The sequence below is a fragment of the Marmota monax genome, unplaced genomic scaffold (assembly GCF_021218885.2).
Source record: "Marmota monax isolate L192 unplaced genomic scaffold, Marmota_monax_Labrador192_F-V1.1 WCK01_AAM20220418_F8-fsc00246, whole genome shotgun sequence".
Classification (NCBI taxonomy): Eukaryota; Metazoa; Chordata; class Mammalia; order Rodentia; family Sciuridae; genus Marmota; species Marmota monax.
The window spans coordinates 172,359-195,147 of NW_026694838.1; the positions used below are offsets into that span (position 1 = coordinate 172,359).

The window sequence follows — 22,789 nt, forward strand, 5'->3', positions numbered from 1 at the left end:
CTAGGAACCTCATAGTCAAACTGAATGATCAAACACTCGAAATATAATAATATTTTCCCCTTTCAAAGTTTTTCTTCTCATTTCTTACAGTAACATTGTTGTTCATTGGAAGCATCTCTAATTCACTTTGCAAGCAGGTGAGGAACAAATAAACATCTCCAAGGTAACTTGGATGGCTGTCACCCAGAGATAGAGGACTGTACCTCCTTCAATTCAGAAGCACTGAATTTGCTTGTCTGCCAGAGTCTGGAGATGAAGAGAACTAATTAGCTCCCTTCCCATTCTAAACACTAATCAATCCCCACGAACCTCTTGGCTGTGGTCCACAGCTGATAATGCAGGAGGCGCAGGGCTGCCTGGGCAATTCTAAAACTTGGCTGGAATCTACTATCCTGGGAGAATCATGGCCCATAACTGTCTTCTCCTTGTTAGCAATCAGGAAGCGGCTGCACACTAATTCATGCTGCTCCAAAATTGGACACTGATATGTAGGGACTTTGGAACATTTTTGTGGCTCAGTGCAAGTTTATGAAAATCCATCTGGGAGAGGCTGGGGAAAGGGATGATAAGGAGGGACCCTTGAGGCTTCCCATAGTGAACTGAGCCCAGTGCAGGGTTCTGGCAGATGAAAAGAGCATACACTGGGATCCAGGACCCTGGATTTAACACTAGCTAACCCCATCATCTCTCCAAGTCACTTCTCTCCCTGGGTTGAGTTGGCGGCTCTCCAAAGGGAAGGGTGAGGAGCACATTGTGTTCTAGGTTTGTTAATGGATATTCTGATGTAACAACAACAACAACAAAATTGCCTGTGGATAATCCATGTGTGAATGAGTTTGGAAAACTAGACAAGTTAAAGAGCCTTCTCTATTACGAGACTGTAGAGAGTCTTTAATACACTAATGAGCAATGATTCTCCAGGTCACAGTGATGTAAAATACAGTGTTTCAAGGACCTTGCTTTGAGAACATCTTGTGGGCCTGTATTCTAGTTGAGGCCTGCTGGACAAGGTGACACTATAACTTGAGCTCCCTGCCATCGGACACTGCCCATCAAACCTCAGAGCTCTCTGTCCCTGGAGCCCTAGAAGGTGTGACTCACCATGGGCTGGGTCTTCCAGCAGGTCCATGATAACTGAGTCTGCTCCCTTGGTGTAGACGATGATCTCACCCGTCAGCGGGTGCCTCACAACGACAGACATTCTCTTCCTGACAGAGTCAAAGCCCAGGGTGAAGAGGAGGTCAAAGGTGAGGCAGGTGCCCTGGGGCAGACGCACGGTCACCTGCTCAGGTGTCCGGGACACTAGTGTGAAGCTATAGGCATGAGCAGCATGCACCAGGGCTGCCTCGTCAGGACTCTCGGCCTCGTAACAGAACTCGGGGCTGGTCAGGCTGAGAGCTGGGGCCCCTGGTACCTCCTCCAAGGATGCCCCTGACTCGGACCCCAGGATGTCACCCTGGTCCCACGTGCTGCTCCTGTAGCCGCCATCTGTGGAGCAGTCTCCACTGTACACAGAGGCATCGTCTTTCTCGTCTGAGTCTGTGGGGGGCATGTTAGCCCCGAAACTCTCCCCCAGGTCTGTGTCAGAGGGCGCAGTGGATGAGAATGACTGGCTGAGGCTCATTAGCTTCAACCTCTGGAAGAGCTGTTGGATCTTCTCCAGGGACATCCCCAGAGCCTTGCTGGAGGGTGGGATGGTGACCTGTGGTCAGGAGGAAAGTCAAGCATTACATTTTGGAAATACTACCAAGCTATTTCATGCGGAACAGGAAGACAATTTTGCATTAAGAGGACTATCTGGGCCTTCTGAGATCAAGGGCAAGTTTCCTCTCTTCTCTGGGCCTTGTCTTACCCACCCCCAAAATGGGAGAACTCAAATTTATTTCCTTGCAGGCCTGAAAGTCTATGGGGTGAGAGTGCCCATTTTCCTTTGTCATTCCACCTTGATCATGGACACAATGAAGACAAGGAGATGAAAGTCAGGCACTATCAATATTTTGGTTTATGGATGAGGAAGCCCAGGTACCAAGGGGTTAGATAAATTGGCCAAGATCAACCAGTGTGTTGCTGGCAAAGCTGGGACTCATGACGTAGGTCTGACTGACTCCAGAGATTGGGCTCTTGAGGTCTCTGCCAGCTCGAGTCCCCCTATGAACTCGAAAACTGAGAGTTGGATGCTGTCTCTTTCAAAATGGTAGGCACTTCCTCCCTTCTCAAAATAATTTCTCAGATACTGCTTTTTGACTCCCAAATCTCCCTGAAAACTTCTGATCACTTGGTGATTTTTCTGGGGCCAAAGCAACTTCTCAGGGTAGTTTGGAATCTGAGCATCTTAAAGGAAGGTTGTGGTTTGCTGCTTGAGTGAATTCCCTTCTCTTTATTTTATAACTGCACGTTATATCACCTAGTTATTCTCATCAGCAACTCCCCAGGGAGTGTGGTGAAGAGTTTGTGGATAATTGAAGATGAATCCACTTCGGTAAATTTCAAAGTAAAACTTTACATAAGTGACCATTGTCTGCATATTTCCATGATAAGAACACTTAGTATATTTTAATCCCTACTTAAAAACAGGGATCAGCGTAACATGGTGTTAGTAATCATTATGGTTCTGCTATATATTAACTCCTTTGTTATGTTACTGACATTCTTAGACTGACCATTACTTCACTTGTTAAACCCATAGTGCTTTGGGGTTGTGATGGCTAAATGATAATGCAGGCCAAGTGTTTAGTATGGGGCTGGCACATAGCCAAGCGTTCAGTAAGCACTAACTCTTAATATCTATCTTGCAGGCAGATAAAAAAAGAAATTGAAAGTTGCAGAGAGAGTGCTCCTATATAACTTTTCCATTTTATTTCAAATGAGGACCCAGAAAAGATAAGAGATTGGTTCAAAGTCTCACAGTGAAGAAATGGTAACACTTGGCTAGGACCCACATGTCTCTCTGATCAGGGTTTCTCCCCTTGCTTCTCTCGCACCCTCTTCTCCCTTACCTCCTACCTTCCTCCCCTCCCCCACCCCCACCCCCACCTCTACCCTTGGTCCTTACCCTCTGTCTGGGTTCTGTGGTTGTGGAAACCATGACAGAGTTGCAGATGGTAAGGGCAAGGAAGAAGTCAGCGATGGAGGACGTGGTGGAGTGAGACGACTTGGGTGGTCTGGCATCCGATAAGGTCTCCAGCCACAGGGCAGCATCTTGGACCTTGGTCAGTAGGTTTTTATCTGGAGTCACATCTTTTTCCTGGAAGAGACAGCCTTGAGTGAGTCTTTGGGAAGGAAGGTCCCCATCATCAGATTTTTGGCATGCCTGGAGGAAAGGGCGATACAGTCTTCACAGCAGTCTTGCATCTGGTCTGATCATTGCCGATTTTTATTGGATTACTCCCTGTCTATCAACTCCCCATATCTTCCAGCTACCAGGTCCTGGAAGTTCTTCCCCCTTCTTCCCCGCTATGCCTCTCCATTTGTTCACCATTCCTGATGCTTCTCACCATGCCCAGACCCTCTGGCCCTCCATCTTGGATTTCCATACCATCCTGTAAACCCAGGTTGTCGGCTCTCATTTCTTTTCTTTTTGACCCTTCATGTGTATGATTTTTTTTCAGTCCCTAAAACTCCATTTTCCTCCTGGCACTCGAAAAACCTCAGACCTCCACTGTTAGCACGATCGATTCATATGGCATCTAGAGTGTTTTGCAGTTTAGGTTTCCACTTTTTACTCCCACTTCTTCTCAGTGTTGGACCCTCAGCTCAGCCTGGTGGTCTGTTTGCTACATTCGAGATGTGCTCCCTCTTCCTTCTGTGCTTCTGATAACACTTTGAAAAATCCTCTCCTATCCACCAAAGTCCTACCTAGATTTCAAATAACCAGAAGTCACACCTGCCCGTGAGATTTTATCCAGCTTCCAATGAATTCTCTTCCTTTTGAACTGCAATAATGAGTTCTTGAAACGTTCACATGTAACATGCATGGATGGACCAAGATACAGATGAGGATATTCCAGGATGGTGAGAAATACAGAACTGGCAAGTCAGACCATATTTGAAGAGTGGTGGGCAATGCTCCCATGCTGATCCACTTTGCCAAATAGCCTGACTTTTCAGGATAAAGCAGAGATAAGTGACCTCTTTTTTTTTTTTTTTCTTTTTAGTCTCTGGGCTGGATCTGACTCATGGGTTTCCATTTTTAACATCTTTATAGAAGTTGCCACTTAATACCATCCCTTTGGTATTCATTACATATTGACCTATATCTGGTTTTATTGACAGTTCATCCATCTCCCTCTATCTCCACCCTCCCTTCCCCTCAGGAATTGATGCCAGGACAGCTTCACGGGGTGGTGATGGAGGGGAGGAATGTCTAGCTTTGTTTACTTCTCTGCCGCCATCTTGACGTGACCCATTTTAAATTCACTTTTTTCTGTCCCTATTGACTCTCTCCAGAAGTTAGGCAAGGGCCTCAAAGAAGAGATTGAGTTTTCTATGTGGTTGTATCTTCTAGAACTTTTAACTACAGGTTTCTTTGAAGCAGAAGCTCAACCACCAACCAGTTCTGAGTAGTTTGATACAACAAACTCACTCTACAAAGACATTTACACGTAAAGCCATTTCTCTCTGGGTTCAGAGTTTACAGCTAAATTATAGTTTAGAAGGGTCAGTGGTTAAAAAGAACAGACCGAGGGAATCTTGACTGACGAGTGCAGGAGGAAGACTGAGGTTCAATGAGCTTTACAAATAAAAACCCAAGTTTGAATTAAAAAAAAAAAATTCCAGTGGGTAAAGAGTCCTCAGATGTCTTCTCTAAATACCAAATGCAGTGATTCCCGAAATTCTATTCTGTCCTTCCTGGGGCTGTCGGTGCAGGTGAGAGCCACGGGGAGGAAACTGGCATGCACACCCTACAGGAATACAGCACACTCTTCAAGCATCCTCTCCCATTTAGGTATGCACCCAATTTATTCATAGCAGAAGTTGATATCCAGAAAAAGCCAACTTACCCAAAGGAAGAGTACTAGTAAAACTATATCAAATCTGCGTTTCCGTCCATCACCCCCTAAGCCAGGGTAAGCCATCCACACTATTTTCAGAAGACTTGCAAAGGGCACGTGCATTATCCACCCTCTCTGGCTTTGAGCACAGCCTTCATAACAGGAGCTCACATTCCTGACTTTCCTACCTTCCTCATCCATGCCATTCACCTGACCTCACCAGGTTGTTGCAGTTTCAGGCTGAGATCAAGCTAACCTCAACTTGATTGAAATCCAAAGAGATGGGCTGACTTCCCCAATGTCACCCAGTGAGGTAGTGTAAAGCCAGAATCAGAGCTGGGATCCCTGGATCTCAGCTAGTACAGGGCTTCCTCCAGTGCCTCTCACCATTTCACCAACTCCCCCAAATCACTGTCAGCCCATTTCTCGTGGTAAGAGTGAGAGCTCCTGTCCACACAGAGTTTCTTATGTTCCAAGTGTGCCCTTACCTCATTGCATCCCTGAGCAGCAGCTGAGTGCCAGTCCCCCATTAACCTCTGTATTTCAGATGAGGAAACTGATGCCCAGAGAAGTTCAGTACCTTATCGAAGGTCACACAGTAAGTGGGAGGGATTCCTTCAGCTCATTCCAGATGGCCTGACTCTAAAATTTCTTCTCTCCAATCCCAGACATTAACAAGCCTGACCACAGATACCCAGAGGTGGGGAACAAAATTGGGGGCCCTCAAAGCTAGACCCTCTATTTTTCCTTGATGATGAAACTAAGTACAAAAGAAAAGGGAAGTGAACGGTTCAAGATCATGCATTGTCTTAGGGTCAGAGCTAAGACAGGTTTTACTCACCGGACCTCAGCCCCTTACAATGTACTGCTTTGCTCCAAGCTGCCTATTTCCAAATGGGACATGTAAAATGACTGACTGTTATTTACTTCATGTACATTTACTCTCAGTGTCATGAGAGCCAAGACTCTCTCTGGATGGGTCCTCAGTACCTGGCAGATTGCAGGCACTCAAAATGTTTGTTGAGCCAGGTGCTGTGGCCTGTAATCTCAGTGGCTCGGGAGGTTGAGGCAGGAGATTGCGAGTTCAAAGCCAGTTTCAGTAACTTAGTGAGGCTCTTCACCACTTAGCAAGACCCTGTTTCTAAGTAAAACACATAAAAAGTGCTGGGGATGTGGCTCAGTGGTTAAACACCTCTGGGTTTAACCTTACTCCCTCAAAAATGTTTGTTGATTGACTCCTTTCTGGAATCACTATACCTCACCACTGATTAATGCTTTACATCTTTTTGTTAAGACAAAACATTTTTTCCACCCAATCACATAAAAATGCATTTTTTTTAAAAAGGCTCCTCTGCAAAGGTCCTGCACTGGCAGCAGGCCCAGCCTGTAGGTGCCAGGAGTGGACATCAGTCAATCTTATCCAGTCACCACAGACTTGCCTCTGCAGAGCCAGGTTCTTCATGGTTCCTTCTGCTCCAGCCCAGTGGTTCCTTGTGGTCCATTAACATTAGGAACTCGACCCCTGGAGCACTTAGATAAAAGCAGTGCCTCTGCCCACCACTGGCTCTTTGGCCAGTCCATTTCTCTGAAGGAAAAGAAATATAAATTCGTGGGAGGTCACTAGATATTCAACTTAGAACTTTATGGACACCAGGTCCTCAATTGGTTGGATTTCTTTCTACTGCAGGACACCTTAAACTCATACCAACCCTCCTGGAGGAAGGTGATCTCAGAGCTCACCCTCCAGGGTCCTATTATTATCAGATTGCTTTTATTGAGAATGTAGAGTGAAGTCAGGCCCTTTGCTAAACACTTTCCTATGCATCATCTAATCATCGATAAGGCTACTACCATTCTTTCATTTTCATTAGGAGGCAAAAAGGTTCACTGCAGTCAAATAATCTATTCAAGGTTGCAAAATCATCAATAATTTGCTGGACTTTGAATCTATTTCCACCTGATACCAAAGCCTGGACCCTTCCACACTATGCTGGCCCTTCTCCCACAGTCAACTGGGATCTTATTAAAATGAAGATTCTAGTTCAGTGGGTCTGGAGTGTTTCTAACATGCTCCAGCATAGCTGCTGCTCCAGGGACCACAGTTTGAATAGGAAGTGGAATACTACTGGTTCCACTTCCTTTCTGGCTGGGATGTGTTGCCAAGTTGAAGGCTGAGAAAAGGAGGCCAAGCTCCACTCTGCTGATCTCCTCTCTGTTTTCATGAAAACGCACCCAAGTTGAGATTGGTACTGGAAGCAGACTGGATGCAGCAGCCTGATGCTAAAGGAATCCTCTGAGCTAGTGATGGAAATAAGCAGGACGCCTGGCACTTAGCTCTGGAAGGAAACCCTCTGTGTTATGGTTGCACCTATGTCCCCACCTCCTCCTTTGATTCTCCTTGACTTGTACCTTTCCTTTCAAAGAGCCCCCATTCTCTCTTGCTGGCCCAGATGGTCTCTCGGACAACACCCCTCATTCCTTACTCTCTCCTCATTAAAAGTCCTTCTCGTTCCTCTACTTAACTTTGATTCTTGTCTCAAAATTCAGCTCAGGTGCTAAGCCTTCCTGAAGCCTCCCGATGCCCCCAGTAGAATGCAGCTGTGCCTGAGTTCTCACAGCACACCGGCACCCATTGTGTCTGCACGACAGCATCATCCTGTCGTCTCTGCTTTTCTTCCTGCTTCCTCATTGGTTTAAAAGCTCCTGAAATCAGGGGCAATTCCCCGTTAGTCCTTATATCCCCAGTGTTTAGCACAGTATTTGCCACAGAGGGAATGCTGACTGTCTGTTGACTGACTGATCAAATAAATGAAAGTCTATTCAAAGGAAATACAGACACTCACCATGTATAGACTTGGCAGAGGTGGGAATCAGGAGACCCTTCTATTTGTTGGTGGTGAGTGTCTCAACTGGTACAACTTGGGAAAAATTAAAATAAAACACACATGCTTCCCAATTCAGCAATTATGCTCTCTTCTGTACAGAATACTTCTTTGGGAAGGACACACAGGAAACTAATGATGATTGTCTCGGGAATGGTGGGGACAGAGGAGGGGAGGCACACTGACTTACCTCCAATGGGTCTTTGATTGCCCCTTCCCTTTTTTTGATAGTGATTGGGGATTAAGCCCAGGGCCTTAGGCATGGTAGGCAAGTACTCTTACCATTGAGCTACACCACCAGCCCCGGTTCCCTTTTAATACATAATCCTATGGTTGTATTAATGTCACGGACACAGACTTGCTTTATTGCTGGGGAGCTGGAGGCTTAAATCTTGTTCGGGGAAGTGATATTTTTGTACTGGCAGAGGTTGTGGCCTTGGTGACATTAGTTTGGATAAGGAAATGGGAAAGACCCATGTTAGTACATGTCTTACTTAAGTAGCCCATAGGTTGCTAGGGTCAGCTTTTCCCAAATGGGACATAAGCCCAGGAAGATCTCAGTGGACAAGAAAGAAGGGGGTTCTCCAGATCTTGCCAGACCCCATCTCTTGTGAACGGTGTTATGGTGGCTTTTTGGGGCCCTGGGGGACAAGGGAAGCACAGCTGAGATGGGATTCACCAGTTCCTTCCCTGTGTGGCCACATTAGTCCTGGAAGACTCTTCCCTAACCTTGCAGAGGTTGTGTGGCATGAGGGCCACCCCTCCCATCTGTAGCAGACTGGGGTGCTGCAGGATCTTCTCCAAAGGAGAGAGGGCCAAGATTAAGGAAAAGAGGCAGAGAACCTTTTCCCCCTCAAACACATTCTCCTGGAGGGGTGGAGGGCATTCCCACAGAAGGAAGCAGCACTGGAGTGGGGGGTTGCCTAGCTGAGGCGGGCAAACGCCATGACGGGATGACATTCTTTGGTCGGGAAAACATTGTGCAAGTGGCATCTCCTAAACATCACTCTGCTAAAAACTTGGCTGCTTACAGGCCAGGAACAAAAGAAAAGGCATTTCCTTTTCCATCTGCCAGGACTATAAAACGTTGGCCCAGAACTTACAATTTTCCTAAGTGTATTACTCACCTTACGGTCACGGATTTTATAGCAGGCAATTAGAAGATCATCACTGATACTTCCTTGTTTTCTATAGTAAAAAAAAAAAAAAAAAAAACCCCATCTCTGATGGTGGTTGTTACTGTTGACTCTCATTTTATCTTTGGTCTATAGTAAAGAACCGGGACTCTTGGGAAGGAGGCAGAAAGCACAGCCAAGACTATGCAAGTTCTGACTCGGCTCACGAAAGGAGGGTAAAGGACAGGTGGCTCAGAGAGATTATCAGACCAGACCGGATACCAGATGGGCAGGTGGGGTGAGGGACCAAAGGCTGGTGGGAAAGGAGCAGGCTCAGAGCCTGACCAAAAATGGGCAGGGTGGACACACAGAGAACCACTGGGGGCTGCTACAGAAGTCTCTAAGAACTACATCAGCGATCCCTCTGCAGCCAGAGATATTTCACACATGAGCATGAGACCCCTTAAAGGCATGAATCACCTGCTTCTGCCAAGGCCTCCCAAGCTGTATGAGGGGGCCTGTATAAGGAGCCGCATGAAGACTTATTTCTTGGTAGGGCAATGGTCTCCTTAGAGTGGCCTCACTCTTGGGTGCCCATTAGTATCATCAGAAACGAGAACATGAATGTTCCTGCCCCACTCTGGACCAGATATACCAGAATCTCAGGGGAGAGAGCTCAATCACTGTGCTTTATGAAAACTCTACATTTCCCCTCTGTGATGTCAAATATGCAAGTATTTGCCCAAAGCAGACAGCTTCCCTGTAGAAAGAGTATTCAAAATGTCGGCTAGATGATGCAGCAAAGAAAAAAAATATAAAGGAAAACAAATCATCTATTGGGTATCCCTGTGTCTAAAACATAGGATCTCACCAGGTGTGATGGTGCAGGCCTATAATCTCAGTGACTCAGAAGGCTGAGGCAGGAGAATTGCAAGTTTAAGGCCAGCCTTAGCAACCCAGAGAGGACCTAAGCAACAAAACAAGACCCTGTCTCAAAATAAAAAAGAAAAAGAACTTGGGATGTAGCTCAGTGGTAAAGTGCCCCTGGGTTCAATTCCCTGTAGTGGGGGAAATATGATCTTAAGAATTAAATATTTGCTGGGTGCGGTGGTACATGCCTCTAATCCCAGTGGCTCAGGAGGCTGAGTCATGAGGATCTGGAGGTCAGTGAGACCCTGTCTCTAAATAAAATCCAAAAAAGGGCTGGGGATGTGGCTCAGTGGTTAAGTGCCCCTGAGTTATCCCTGGTCCTCCCCCACACCCCAAAAAATTAAATCCTAAAAATAACTCATGAGCCAGAAGCACTGTTTGTGCTTTAATGATGAGAAGATTGAGGCTTCCAATTTATCAAGTTGATCAGAGATGGAGAGCAAATTCATACTGGAGCCGAGATGGAAACCTGGGTGTTGCACTCCAAATGTGCCTGCTTCTTAACTAGAGGGGACCCTGCAGGTTAGCACAGACATTACATTGTTTGATTCTTTGAAAAGCCTAGTAAGAATTGTAAGTATTTTTGGGGTGACAAAAAAATGGAATAGAAAGAGGTTTAATATGTGGCTTAAGGTTGTGCAGCAAGCCAGAGTAGAGCTAAAAGCAGAACCAACATTTCCTGACTCTCAGCCTGCACCCTCCTGGACAGCTAACCATAGATGCTGTTCTACCATCAACCCCAGACTACTTTCAACCTGACTATGCAGCAGTATTCTTTGCTCTTCATAACAAGTACAAACGTGCCACCATCTCCACCTGCCCACGCAACAAGAATTGCACCTCAGTTCTTGCAGCAACTTCCTCATTGCGCCTGAATGAACTTAGAACTTGGCTTTGAAATATGCTGGCCAGGGCAGAATGACTATGTTCATATTCTGGAAAGATAGTGGGTGGGTTAAGATGTCCCTCCCGTTGTCCATCAGCTATGGAATCTGCATCAAATTCATTCTGCCTGGTTTGGGCTGCTGAGATTTGTGAGCTGAACAAGAAGGGAACTGATTTGTATACACACACCAAGAAAAAAACCAAAACCAAAACCTTCCTTTTTCTTCTTAGTTCCTCAGGGGAGGAAGACAGTCATTCTCCTGTGCATGAGATGCCTGTGGTATCTAAGTGGAAGGTGCCCAAAGACACACAGAATCTATGTCTGATGACAATTCACTAAATTCATTTAAAAAGAAATGTTCAGGCATAGAGTTGGGGAAGAACATTCCATTTAGAGGAGGCAAAATTCAAGAGAAGAACGATTGCGATGCACATGTCCTGTTGCTACGTCGCTTGGGAAGATCAAAAGGGAAACAAAACTGAACAGAATCTCTGTGAAGCATCTCGGGCTCACTTTGCTTCTCTTGCATGCTTATGAGGGCCACTTGTTTTAACACACTGTTCTCGTTTTAACCTTTTAATGTTGCTTTTCAGTACATGATGTTCATGTACTGAACATGAAGAGAGTTAACTCAACCTTAACTCTTACAATCTTCTTCAACTTAGTACTTACCTAAAGTTAGAGCAGTGACTTATCAATTTCTTTAGGATATAGAGTCCTGGGTTATGAAAACTAGATAGTAATATAGAAAGTGCTTTTGATATGTTAGGTCAAAAATATGGCATTTCTAATAGGTATGCTACAAACTTGAATGCCCACAGCGGCCAGAGTTAACCTAAGGGTGAAATAAGCTGGGTAATTTTGACACAGTCTTTGTTTGTAACTGTTCATACATATTCTACCAAAACCATACTCTCTCATTTTCCTTCAGATACACGAGACCTTCCAGGTTTTCTCTCTTATTTCTCTACTTTATGGAAACATGGACACCACACATATTTCTTTTTTTCTCTTAATTGTGTAATTGGAAAAAGATGCACAAGAAGCAACTGCTGGCTCTCAGCTCGGTGATGGGGATCAGCAGAAGAGCGAGGGGCTGTAGTGAACTGAAGATGGCGTGCCCAGTCCAGGTGACATGATGCCTTAACTCAGGCCAGTGATGGCCATGAGGAACTCTGGCCTAGTGTGGGGAATTTTTCCGATTCCATTTTTAAGAGAAGCCAGAATCTACATGTTTAGATGAACTCTCCAGATTTCTAAGTGTTGCACCTCTGAAATGAACAGTTGTACATGCTGACAGGGCACCTGTGTGGAGTCCATTCAACGCCAGGGCCACCATTTTAGGGCTTTTCAGAGTTTACACAGTCATTTATCTTTCACTCACACCCTCCTACCATGGGACACTTGTAATCCAAAGAGGAAAGACAGGGACTTACTATGGAGCTGCTGAAGGCCACAGGAGGCTGTGAGCTCTCACGGCGTCCTACAGACCTTTGTCGGGAGTGGCCTTGGATGGGCACCCGGGCACTATGGCACCTCCTCAGAGGCTGGGCACCACCTTGACTTCTCATCGTTGCAGGGCCCTGGGTCCATCTGGCTGGGAAGGACAGGCATCGGTATTGGGTCCACTCTTCACTGTCCGAGTCCAGTTCCTTTGGGGTCTCTAGTCGCTTGGCTACAAGAAAGGAGTCCTGTTATCCCTTGGCTGGGCCACAGCTGGGCAGATGCTGGACTTCCCAGGTAAGGTCGCAGTACCACAAGGGTTGAGGCTGCTGTGGAAAATTGGTAACTGGGCTACTGATGCTAGAGAAAGAGGGATACGGTTAATTCTCACAGATTCAAATTCTGTCTCTACTATGTGACTTCGAGCTTCGACAACCTGTGTTTCTATTTCCTCAGTGGTTTTCAAAAAGTACCTGACTCTAGGATTGTTTATAAGATTTAATGGTGACATAATGTATGAAAGTGATTAGCAAACCATCCATACTGGTTAGAAGTAGTAGTTAGTAAATTCCCATGTAGATGATGAACTCTCACCATCGAATGGGCATATGGCTGCCTCTAGCAGCGCCTTTCTTTCTCCATGCCTCCCAACCAAAAGAACGAACACTGCTCTCCTGATAGTCTATTAGACAGTGTGTGCGTGGCGGGGTGGGAATGTGGCTGAGAGTGTTTTATGGGCTACTTTCAGCCCAGATAAGATAAAACACTTACAGCCTTATCTCCTAACCAAAAACATTGCCTCAAAGTCTAAGAGATTTTTTTTTCAAAATAAGTTAGCATGTAAGGAATTTTCTAGGTATGTCAAATATGAGCATGTGCCTAGATCTAGACCTGTTCTGACCTGTCAGCTAAAGTGACCCGAGAAACTCCTAAAGCTTCCCTGCATAACTGCCAATCCATTGAGACATGTCCCCAGTCCCTTCCTGACATACACAGGCTGTGTTATGACTGTCACCAGACAGAGATCCACTGGAGGGTTTCTACATGGGGATCATATTTAGCCTTTGTCAACACATGAAAGTTGACAGGAAATAAGAAGAGCCCTGAGGTGTGACAGGGAAGGCCACAGGATACAGGAGGCAACCTGTCCAAATGCCACACAGCCTCTACCCACAGCCAGCTCATGTCTTTTTATTCCTCTTCACTTAGGAAGTGTTTCCTTTTAGAGGGGGGATGGAGGCCCTGGGCAGCCCTCGTACCATTTTCTTGGTGACAATACTCTCTGCCCATGATGGAGCAGCGCCGGAACACCATCTTGTTCTCGGTCAGCGTCCCCGTCTTGTCGGAGAAGATGTACTGGATCTGGCCCAGGTCCTCGGTGATGTTCAGGGCTCGGCACTGAATGGACAAATCGGTCTCCTCATCGTAGAGGTCAAGGTCATTGTGCAGGAAGAATACTTGCCCCAGCTTTACCAGCTCAATGGACACGTACAATGAGATCGGGATCAGCACCTGAGGGGAGATGGATGCCCGCCGAGTCAGAAACCAGGAGGGTTCCCTACCTCCGGACCCATCACGAGTAGGTAGCAAAGGCATTTGATGGAAAGCTGAGGTCAGCTCACAGGATGTTCGTCGTCTGAGAAATTAAAGGTCAGTGACTTCACGCCTCCCCTGGGGAGATTCTTGGGAATCTGTGAAGGAGGTGTTTTCTTCAACCTGGGGTGCCTGGGACAAGGCAGGCCCTCACCTTTGGTTTTGAATGAGAGGAAGCAAGTGAGGAAGTCTTAGTGCCACCGTCCAGCATCCCCTGAGCCCTCTTAGATCTCTAGATCATGCAGGGCCACCACCCATTTCTATAGGTACTTACCACCGATTACTGTCCACTAATTCAACACCTAATATTCATCCAGGGCTTTCTTTGCATTGGATGCTGTTCTATATCTTAGAAATGGGAGTTATCTGAACAAAATTCCTTAAAGAATTCACATTTCAGTGACAGGAAGCAAACTAATAAAGACATATTGGGTGGCCTTAAGTCTTATGATGGAGAATAGAAGAAAACAGTTGGTAGAGAGTGATGGGTGGGAGGGACTCAGATCATGACCTTTGGAGGGTGTGAGTTGTGAGGTTATCTGAGGGAGGAGAGGTCTGGATGGGGGAGCCGAATCAGTGTTTGATGGGTAATAATGAGCTGGCCTTGCACATGCATGAGGAAGAGAGAGGCAGGAGCCAGGGTCAGGGAGGGAGTCAGAGTCCAGATCACTTGGCCCTGTTGTCTGCGCTCAAGGACTTTGGATTTCACCTTGAGCAGATATGAAATTACTCTGCAGAGGACAGGTGTGCTTGTTTACTTTTCAAAAGGATTACTCTCCTTGATAAGCAAGTGATTAAAAGTGGTTCATCAGCCCTGGTGCAGTGGCACACGCCTGTAATCCCAGCAACTCAGTAGGCTGAGACAGGAGATCGTGAGTTCAAAGCCAGCCTAGCAAAAAAGTGAGTGCTAAGCAACTCAGTGAGACCCTGTCTCTAAATACAAAATAGGGCTGGGGATGTGGCTCGGTCGTCAAGTGTCCCCGAATTCAACCCCCCATACCCCCCTACCCACCCACAAAAAAAGTGGCTCATCAATAAGAGGATCACGAAACACCTTCATAAAGCACAAGAAATCTAGCCTAGTGCAACTTCACCAAAGACTACTACAACTTCTCTCATCTTTTCATTGACCACATTTTCTTATGGAGCATGAAGACTTTTAAAAATTCATTTCTTTATCCCTAAATGCCTCACATTTGGTTGGTTCTCTCTGTTTTCTTCCATTTTCCCCTTTTCCTTCTCCATCTATTAGATGCGAAGGCACCAACTCCCATTTCCCTTCTCTCTTGATGCTCAGGGGCTGGGGAGTTCTTGGTGGCTCTCGGAGCTCCTTTTTCTCCTTCTGTGCTGAGGTCATTAGTGTTTTGTCTGTTCTGTTTCTGTCAAAGAGACAGGCGCGTGTGGGTCACTGTTGTAACCCTACTCTTAATAGAAAAGCCTGATAAACATTTCCCTACAGCTGTTATCTTGAGGGACCAGGTCCCCTCTAGAAGCCTGGGCTGCTCTGAAATGACCTCAAAGCCAATATTTTTAAAGCCTCACAGGAAAGCAATAGCCACCTCCTCACCTCCGTCCAGTCACTTCTCTTGTGGCCAACACTGACCTTTCTTTATTTTGCAAAGTTGTAGGGATTAGAGAGCCTCCTTACCTGGAGCAGGATGATCATCGTGAGGAACATGTAGAAGCCCCCCAGAGCAAGGGGAAGATAGTGGCCGTCGGCATCCGGCACGTCGAAGGGAGGGTGTTCCTTAAAGTTCCGATTCCAGAGGCCGTGACCTGAGAAGAAACGGACCCAGAGATGAGAAAGAGTCTGCATTTAGGCCGGAAGTCGGTCCATTATATCAGCTCTTGACCTACTCCTGGAAATGGGAGGGCTTGGGAGGAGCCCATCCTCATGTCACACGACACAGGTGTAGGGGTCTGTAGCTCGTCCCTCTCGAATGCGCTCTTCACGTACCCTACAATCAATCCCTAGATTTCACCATCACCGTTAAGTCTGTTTTCCTGGAGGAGATGAACATGCGGATTACTTGTGTTCTGGTGAAGACTGGTTCCTGAGGGGTTGGACACAGGGAGAAGGACGTGTGTTCCTTTTAGTTGTGTGGGCAAAAGTGTGTGGCTGGGAGTCTTGATCTCCCTTCTTCTCTCATCTACCCCTCCATCCATTTACCCATCTTTCTGTTTGCCCACTCACTCCTCCTTCAGCCAATGCTTATCGATTCAAGGAGTCTGTCTTGGTTCTTGAGGAGTTCCCTACCAACCACCCGATGTAAAAGGACACACTGCACACAGCATGAGGGGTGCTACGCAGAGCCTGGGGTGCCATCAGAGCCACAGCCGCTACACTGTTTCCTTATCTGCAAAGGGGATGATAACACCCATGTCTGAGGCCTACACAGGTGAAGTGCTTCTACTACCTGCTGCAGGGCTCTCCGAACATCTCCGATCAGCAGTGTAATCAGTAATACTCAGTAATGACACATCACTACAGGGTCATTATAACCTACTGTGTATAAAGCTTTCAGCTCCAGGGTATAACCTACAGGGAATTTTGGAGAATGTTGCTCTGCCCAAAGACACGTCATTGCCCAGGAAGATGGGCCAGATGCCACCACATATGGCAGACGGAAGGAGACTTATGGGCACAGTGCTCTTTGAGGGTGATACTATGGAGCAAATGTTGTGGCACAGTGAGGGGCCCTGATCTTTATATAGGAACAAGATGGTAACACAGGAGAAGTCAGAAAAAGGTGTCAGGAGGAGGAGGACATGTGGAGTCCCAGAACCTGGACTAGGGTATGTATGTGTGTGGTGGGGGGTGTCAGAAAGGCCAGGAAGGGCAGTTGGAGCAAAGAAAGGAGAAACAGCAGGCTGGGGTTGTGGCTCAGTGGCAGAGCGCCTGCCTAGCACGTGTGAGGCACTGGGTTCAATTCTCAGCACCACATATAAATAAACGTATTGGGTTGACTACAATTTAAAAAAAAATAAAAGCAAACAAAAAACAGTACCCTTAGAAAAACCAGGTGGACCTGTGGTCAGGAACCCTGTAGTGCTGCTCCTTCTCACCTGGGAGCTCTCTGCTCCTGCATGGCTGAGCTTTAATGAGGCACCCACATTGTTGTGCTGTATGGAAGCTGCTGATCTCAGAATCCCATCCCCTCCTCTTTTATCTTTCTATTTATTGTTTTGGGAACCTTCCAGCTGATCTAGTTGCCTGTGCCTTATCTTGCTGTATGGCCTTTTAATCATTAATTTCCTTTCTCTGGAGATACAGTGAGATGATCTTAAATGTCCTTTCAGTGCTGACAGGCCTTGAAAAACCTGTCCCAACGCAGGGTCCTGCAGAACTCTGAGGGCACAGAGGTGGCCACGTGGGCAGGTGCCTGTCCCCAGTGCTCTCCTTGCAGCCACGAGCCACCCTTGCATGGAGTGCTACTAGACAAACTTGGGAAGTATATTTATTGAAAACTCCAGGCCACCCCCAGGGTGGTTTACCCTAGATCTGAGCCCAGGGGAGGTCTTCACCTCTCAGAAACTATCTCAGCAGCAGCAATGTTACATTTTCTAAGGCAAGCAGAGAGCAAGCACCATCATGCTCATGGGGTTGGTTTTAGCAGTGGGGTCTCCACCCAGCCCACAAGTCCTTCCTCATGATCATCCCTGGTTCTTTTGAGGTCTCCTTTAGCATCCCAAGTATCATTATTAGATTTCAACTTAAGGGGGTGAATGTGTAAAAGCTTTATCAAGGGTCCTCTACCTTCAATCCGAGGATCAACTTAAAGACTCCAAATCACTCCTGTCCATACTTCCTGAAGTTGGCCATGGCATGGTGTGGATTCAGTCTCTGTTCTTGGCCTTGCTCCTGCCATGTCAGATAGCCAACTGCTTCCCTGTCTGTGGTGATTTGTGTTCTTCCTTGTGCATTATGGGTTCTGTCCATGAGGCTATAGTAGCCCTCCCTCTTTCTTTCCTCACCACTGGCCACCCCGTCCTACCCCTAAACTCGCCTCTGTCATCTCCTCCTCCAGTGAATGCCTACTCCATTTGGGAATCAGCTCAAGCAGCTGCCTCTTGAAGATGACATTGGTGTTCCCATGACACCCGCTTTAGGCTGAATAATGTTTGTCCTCCCTTGCCCCCATCCCATAATATACAGCCTAGTCCCCAGGCCCTGTGAATATGCGCTCTCATATGGCAAAAGGGACTTTGCAGATGTGATTAAGTCATAGGATTTGAGATGGAGAGAGTCTGCTGGGTCACCTGGGGGGGGGGGGTTCAGGGATGTAATTACAAATATCCTTATATAGGAGGGAGATACTGCTCCTGATGAGAGGGGGACAGGAAGGGCCTGGAGAGGTGTGCTCTGAGCATGAGAGCAGGTGGAGGAAATGGCCATAAACCAGGGGGCACAGGCAGCCACCAGAAGCTGAAAGAGACAAGGAATGTATCCTTCCCTCAGCCTCTAGAAGGAACCAGACCTGCTGATCTGAACCCAGAAAAAACAGATTCTGGACTTCTGACCTCCAGAACAGAACTTTATACTGATCGATGCAGTCTGTTCATTTTTAAAAGCAGTGATAGAAAATGAAGGTAGTATTCATGTGCAGTGCTCACTGAGAGGGGCAGATTGGACCAGTGGTCCTGCTCATGTTTGACTCCTTCATGCTAGACAGGAGCCCTGGAGGCCCAGTCCTGTGGCCAACTCACCTTGTGAGTCTCTCACGCCCAGAGTGTGCCAGGGGCCCATAAGTATTTCATGAACTAATACATGATACATGATAGCCCCAATATTTACGAGCACATATTACTTTCAGGAGATTTCTGCATTTTTATTTCTTTGGCATTTGAGTCAAGTAGGCAGCATAAATTTCATTTTTTTCTGAGCCCTATTTTATAGATGAGGAAACCGAGGCTCAGAGAATTGAAGCAACTTGCTCAAAGAAACAGCTTAGTGTGCTTCCTTTCCAGAACATGCCATACCTACAGCTCCAATGAGACACATGAGGAAGAGGAGCCCGATGCAGAAGAAGATGTCTGTGTTCATGCGCCGCTCGATCTTGCTGCGTTTGTACCGGGGGCCACTGTTGTTCAGCATGGCTTTTGTGTCATGGCCTTTGGGAGAGAATGAGAAAAATCAGTCCCTTGGTCCCTTGTTACCTCTGCCCTGGATCACACCCTTGGCTTTCCTCATCAGAGCTGGGGATAAAAGTAAGGTTTCATTTGCTAGTGGAGCCTGTCCTGCCTTAGGGAGGTTGCTGAGGATGGGTAGAGGGGCCTCACCAGTGTGCCAGCAGGTGTTCACCGAGTGTCCCCTACGTGCCAGGCATGGTGGTGGACACTGACAGAGCTACCATGGCTCAGCTCTCTGGGTACCCCTTATTTAGTAGTCGGAGACTAGTAAGGTTAGTAGGACAAACTTGTGGCAGATGAAAGTCCGCTGTCTTTAGGAAGGGCTGTGTCTTTCTAATTTGCCCAGAGGCACTGTTCTGGCCATTATGGTAAGACCAAGCGTTCCCTTTCTGGCAAAGTTATACAAAGAAACAAATAAGAGATCCCAGTATTAATTAGTCCCATAAAATAAATGAAAGTAGTAATCAAAGGGCTGAGGCAGGTAAGGGATGCCATTAGACAGCATGGTCAGAGAAAGCTTCTCCAAAGAGGTAACATTTAAGGGAGGGAGAAAAAAGTTCTAGGCTGTGAGATTGTGCTGTGCAAAGACTCTGTGGTAGGACAGCACTCAGGGCCAGTAGTTCCTATATTTCCCTTTTTGGTTGTGCTTGAAGAGTTGGTGTTTTCTGTGCGACAGTAATAGGGACCAAAGGCCATCACCCTAGCGCTGACTCCGAGTAGCCTCAACCCTAACTGGGACATTTGTATAAAATTTCATTCAACCAAAGGATGACAAAATTTGAAGACTCTCTATCTCTTCCAGTTATCTCCTTTTTTCAGTTGGGAAAGGGAACAACCAGAGAGTGGAATGGACCTTTCCAAAGAGAGAGAATAAGTTGACATAATGAAGTCACCATAGGAAGCCACGATTCTGAGTCCCAGTCTGGGTCTCCTTCCACCAACCTGTGGTGCCCCACGTCACACAGCAGAGAGCTAAGAGTCAACCTGAGACACTGCCTTGGGACAGAGCCTCCCCTCTAGGGTTGCTGGATTTTAATGTCCAAGTTGCACTATTCCTCGGTGGTCAAATTTAAAAATGGCAGTCACATATTTTCTGTGCAAAATCAAAGAAAACCAATGCATCAGTTCCAGAAGCAAATGGCTTCAATGCTGCTTTGCTGGTTGCCTTGTGGATTTAAAGCAGCAACAGAACAGCAGGAGGGACTGAACCCCAGATTTATTAAGTTAGGCTCAAGTGGCTGTGCTTGGGAGGAGTTCTGCAGATGAGGAGCACAGGCCAAGTGCACGCATAGCTTTCCACCCGCCTCAAGCTCAGTGTGCGCAGGGGGTCCTGGGACCATGCTCTTTGCCCACCTGCTCCTCACCTGCTGAGACTCCACCTGTTACCTGGGATGGAGTTGGGTACATAGGGGGGCCCTGTGGTATTGTGGCTCTTGAGTCAGAACTCAATTCGGCAGATATTTGATCTTGGGTTACAGGGAATTAATCTAAAAGACATGTGACTTCAGGCCAATGAATTCCTCTGCTCCTCAATTCCTTATTGGTCAAATGGGAGATGATGATCATGGGTGCATTTGAGGTGGGGGCCTGAATGAATATAGATCAAGTATCTAAACTAGTTCCTAGCCCATAGTAGGGGCTTGAACACTGCCTGCAGTGATGAGCACACACCTCCACACTGCATCTCTTCCTTCTGGAAAGCTCAACTTGGCCTGAGTTCTTGGCCCTATATGTCTGTCAACAGTTTTACAAAAGAGAAGATAACTCTGGACTGTTATTCTTAACCAGTGGTGATTTATTCTCATACATTTGGCAATGTATGAGACATCTTTGACTATCTTAACTCAGAAATGGGGTGGGTCTAATGGCTGTACTGGGTGGAGACCAGACATGTCACTCAACATTTTACAAGAAAGCCCCTCCCTGCAAAAAATGTTATCAGTGGACCAAACATCAGTCATGCCCAGGTTGAGAGACCCTGATCTACATAGTGATACTCAAAACAATGAGCTCCATTTTTGTGTGTGTCTAATTCCTTCTAGTTACTATTCAAGCCTTTTCACAAACAACCTCCTTTGATCCTTACACTGCTGCCAGGTAGGAACTATTAGTTCCTCTTGCATAGAAAATTTCACCAGCTCACACAGGAACATTCAGAACACAGTGGATCTTCTCCCCAGGCTGCCTGGCTATCCATTAAATTCCTTTCCAAAAGTTACTTATCACTCATTTAGTGGTTCTTTGTCTTCACTCAGGCAGAGAAGCACAGCTCTAAATCTGTGTGGCTTTTCTCTTTCTGTTTTCTGGGGGCAGAGATTTCTGGAGAGTTCAGGTACAGTAGGTCTACCAGATGGTGCTGAACTTCCTTGCCAAAGAGCCTTGAAAGAAGTCACCTGAACTGAAAAACATACTCCTCTCCCCCCAATTAGGAAAAGCTAGCTAACTAGGGACATTAATTTTAAAAAGACCTGTTTTTCTTTGACAACCCTAAAAAGTAAACCTTAGAGTAGCTGGATACTTATGTCTATCTTTCATGTCTATCAATATGGAGTTCTACTCAGACCAAAATGAATGAAACCAACCAATGAAATCAAAAAAGCAAAAGACTCCAAAGCATCCCAGGAAATGGAGATGCTTCTAGTGAATTATAGACTTTCCAGAGACACCACTTCCTCTCTAGAGGACAATGTCTTTCATGTAAGGATAGAAATCTACCGAGCACCTACCACACACCAGCAGTTAGGCAACAGGGACTCACAAGAGTGCCCTTTGAGACTTTTGATTACTTTGGGAAGAGTACTGCTCTCACCCCTGTGTTACTGGGGAGCTAATCAAAGTAGAAAGGAGGGAGACCCCTGCTATGGTTTGGATGTCAGTTATTCCACCAAATGTTAGTCTTCCCTAGAGCTGAGTCAACACCAGTTTGGAACCTCCCAAACTGGGAACTAAATAAACCTCTTTTCTTTAAAAGTTACCATGTATCAAGTATTTCATAGTAGCAGTGAAAGTGGACTCAGAGTTCTCCAATCTACAGCCATAAAATAAAGATAACAGTAAAAGCATAATTACAAAAATTATGTAAAAAAAATTACAAAACCCATAATCCAAGCCCATTGAGCTCTCACTGTGCTAGAGAGAGTGCCGGGTGCCTTTCATGGGTTGGGTCATCTGATCCTCAAGAATTCTCCAGAGCAGATACAAGTACTCTTTGCACTATACAAAATGAGTAAATTTGGGCATAAAAGATGAGGTTGTTATGTTTAGTGAGGTTATTCTATAGGCCCAAGAAGACAGTCACAAGACAGTCCCTCTTTACCCTCCCTTTGGTTAGTGTCACCAATCCACTGGGTGGGTGAGTGTGACCCTATCTGCTTCAGATGAGTGATATGACTTTGGAATCTCATTATTACTTTGAAGCCTCCTGTGGACTGAGCAAGCAGGTGTGGTCCCAGCCTCAGTTTGTTTACTTGAGGGATGGGCTGCTATGTGACTCTGCTCCTTTGAACTGAGGCGAGTTCTTATCGAGTGAATGTAGATTTCGAGGAAAAGGATAGAAGAATAAAGAAAACGTTGGACAACAGAAAGGCCCAAGGACAATGACCTGCATAGATGACAATGCCAACAGCCATCTCCGTGTTTCTGATAGTGCAGCCTCGAAGCAGAAGACTCTCACTGCCGAAGCCAGTCCTGGTCTGGTCAGGATGCTCCCTGGGGATGATGAAGGAGACACAGAGTGGTTTGGTGGCCTGTCCACATGGTCACTGGTTTGTATCACAGAAGAAAACTGTGAGTATATGATTAAACCTTCTCCTCCCTCAT

At 46.3% G+C, this 22,789-nt stretch overlaps 1 protein-coding gene across 2 annotated transcripts in view; it reads right to left on the reverse strand.

Moving 5' to 3' along the window:
* The window catches only part of Atp10b (ATPase phospholipid transporting 10B (putative)), a 335,264-nt gene that overhangs the window by 56,381 nt on the left and 256,094 nt on the right, over positions 1-22,789 (reverse strand). For both annotated transcript variants that reach the window (XM_046426272.2, XM_046426273.2), the window contains 7 exons: positions 22,572-22,678; positions 18,821-18,952; positions 15,489-15,616; positions 13,507-13,759; positions 12,241-12,479; positions 3,053-3,244; positions 1,102-1,702 (listed from right to left, as the gene is read on the reverse strand). In XM_046426272.2, coding sequence (XP_046282228.1) covers positions 1,102-1,702; positions 3,053-3,244; positions 12,241-12,479; positions 13,507-13,759; positions 15,489-15,616; positions 18,821-18,952; positions 22,572-22,678 — 1,652 coding nt within the window. The remainder of the gene's footprint in view (positions 1-1,101; positions 1,703-3,052; positions 3,245-12,240; positions 12,480-13,506; positions 13,760-15,488; positions 15,617-18,820; positions 18,953-22,571; positions 22,679-22,789) is intronic.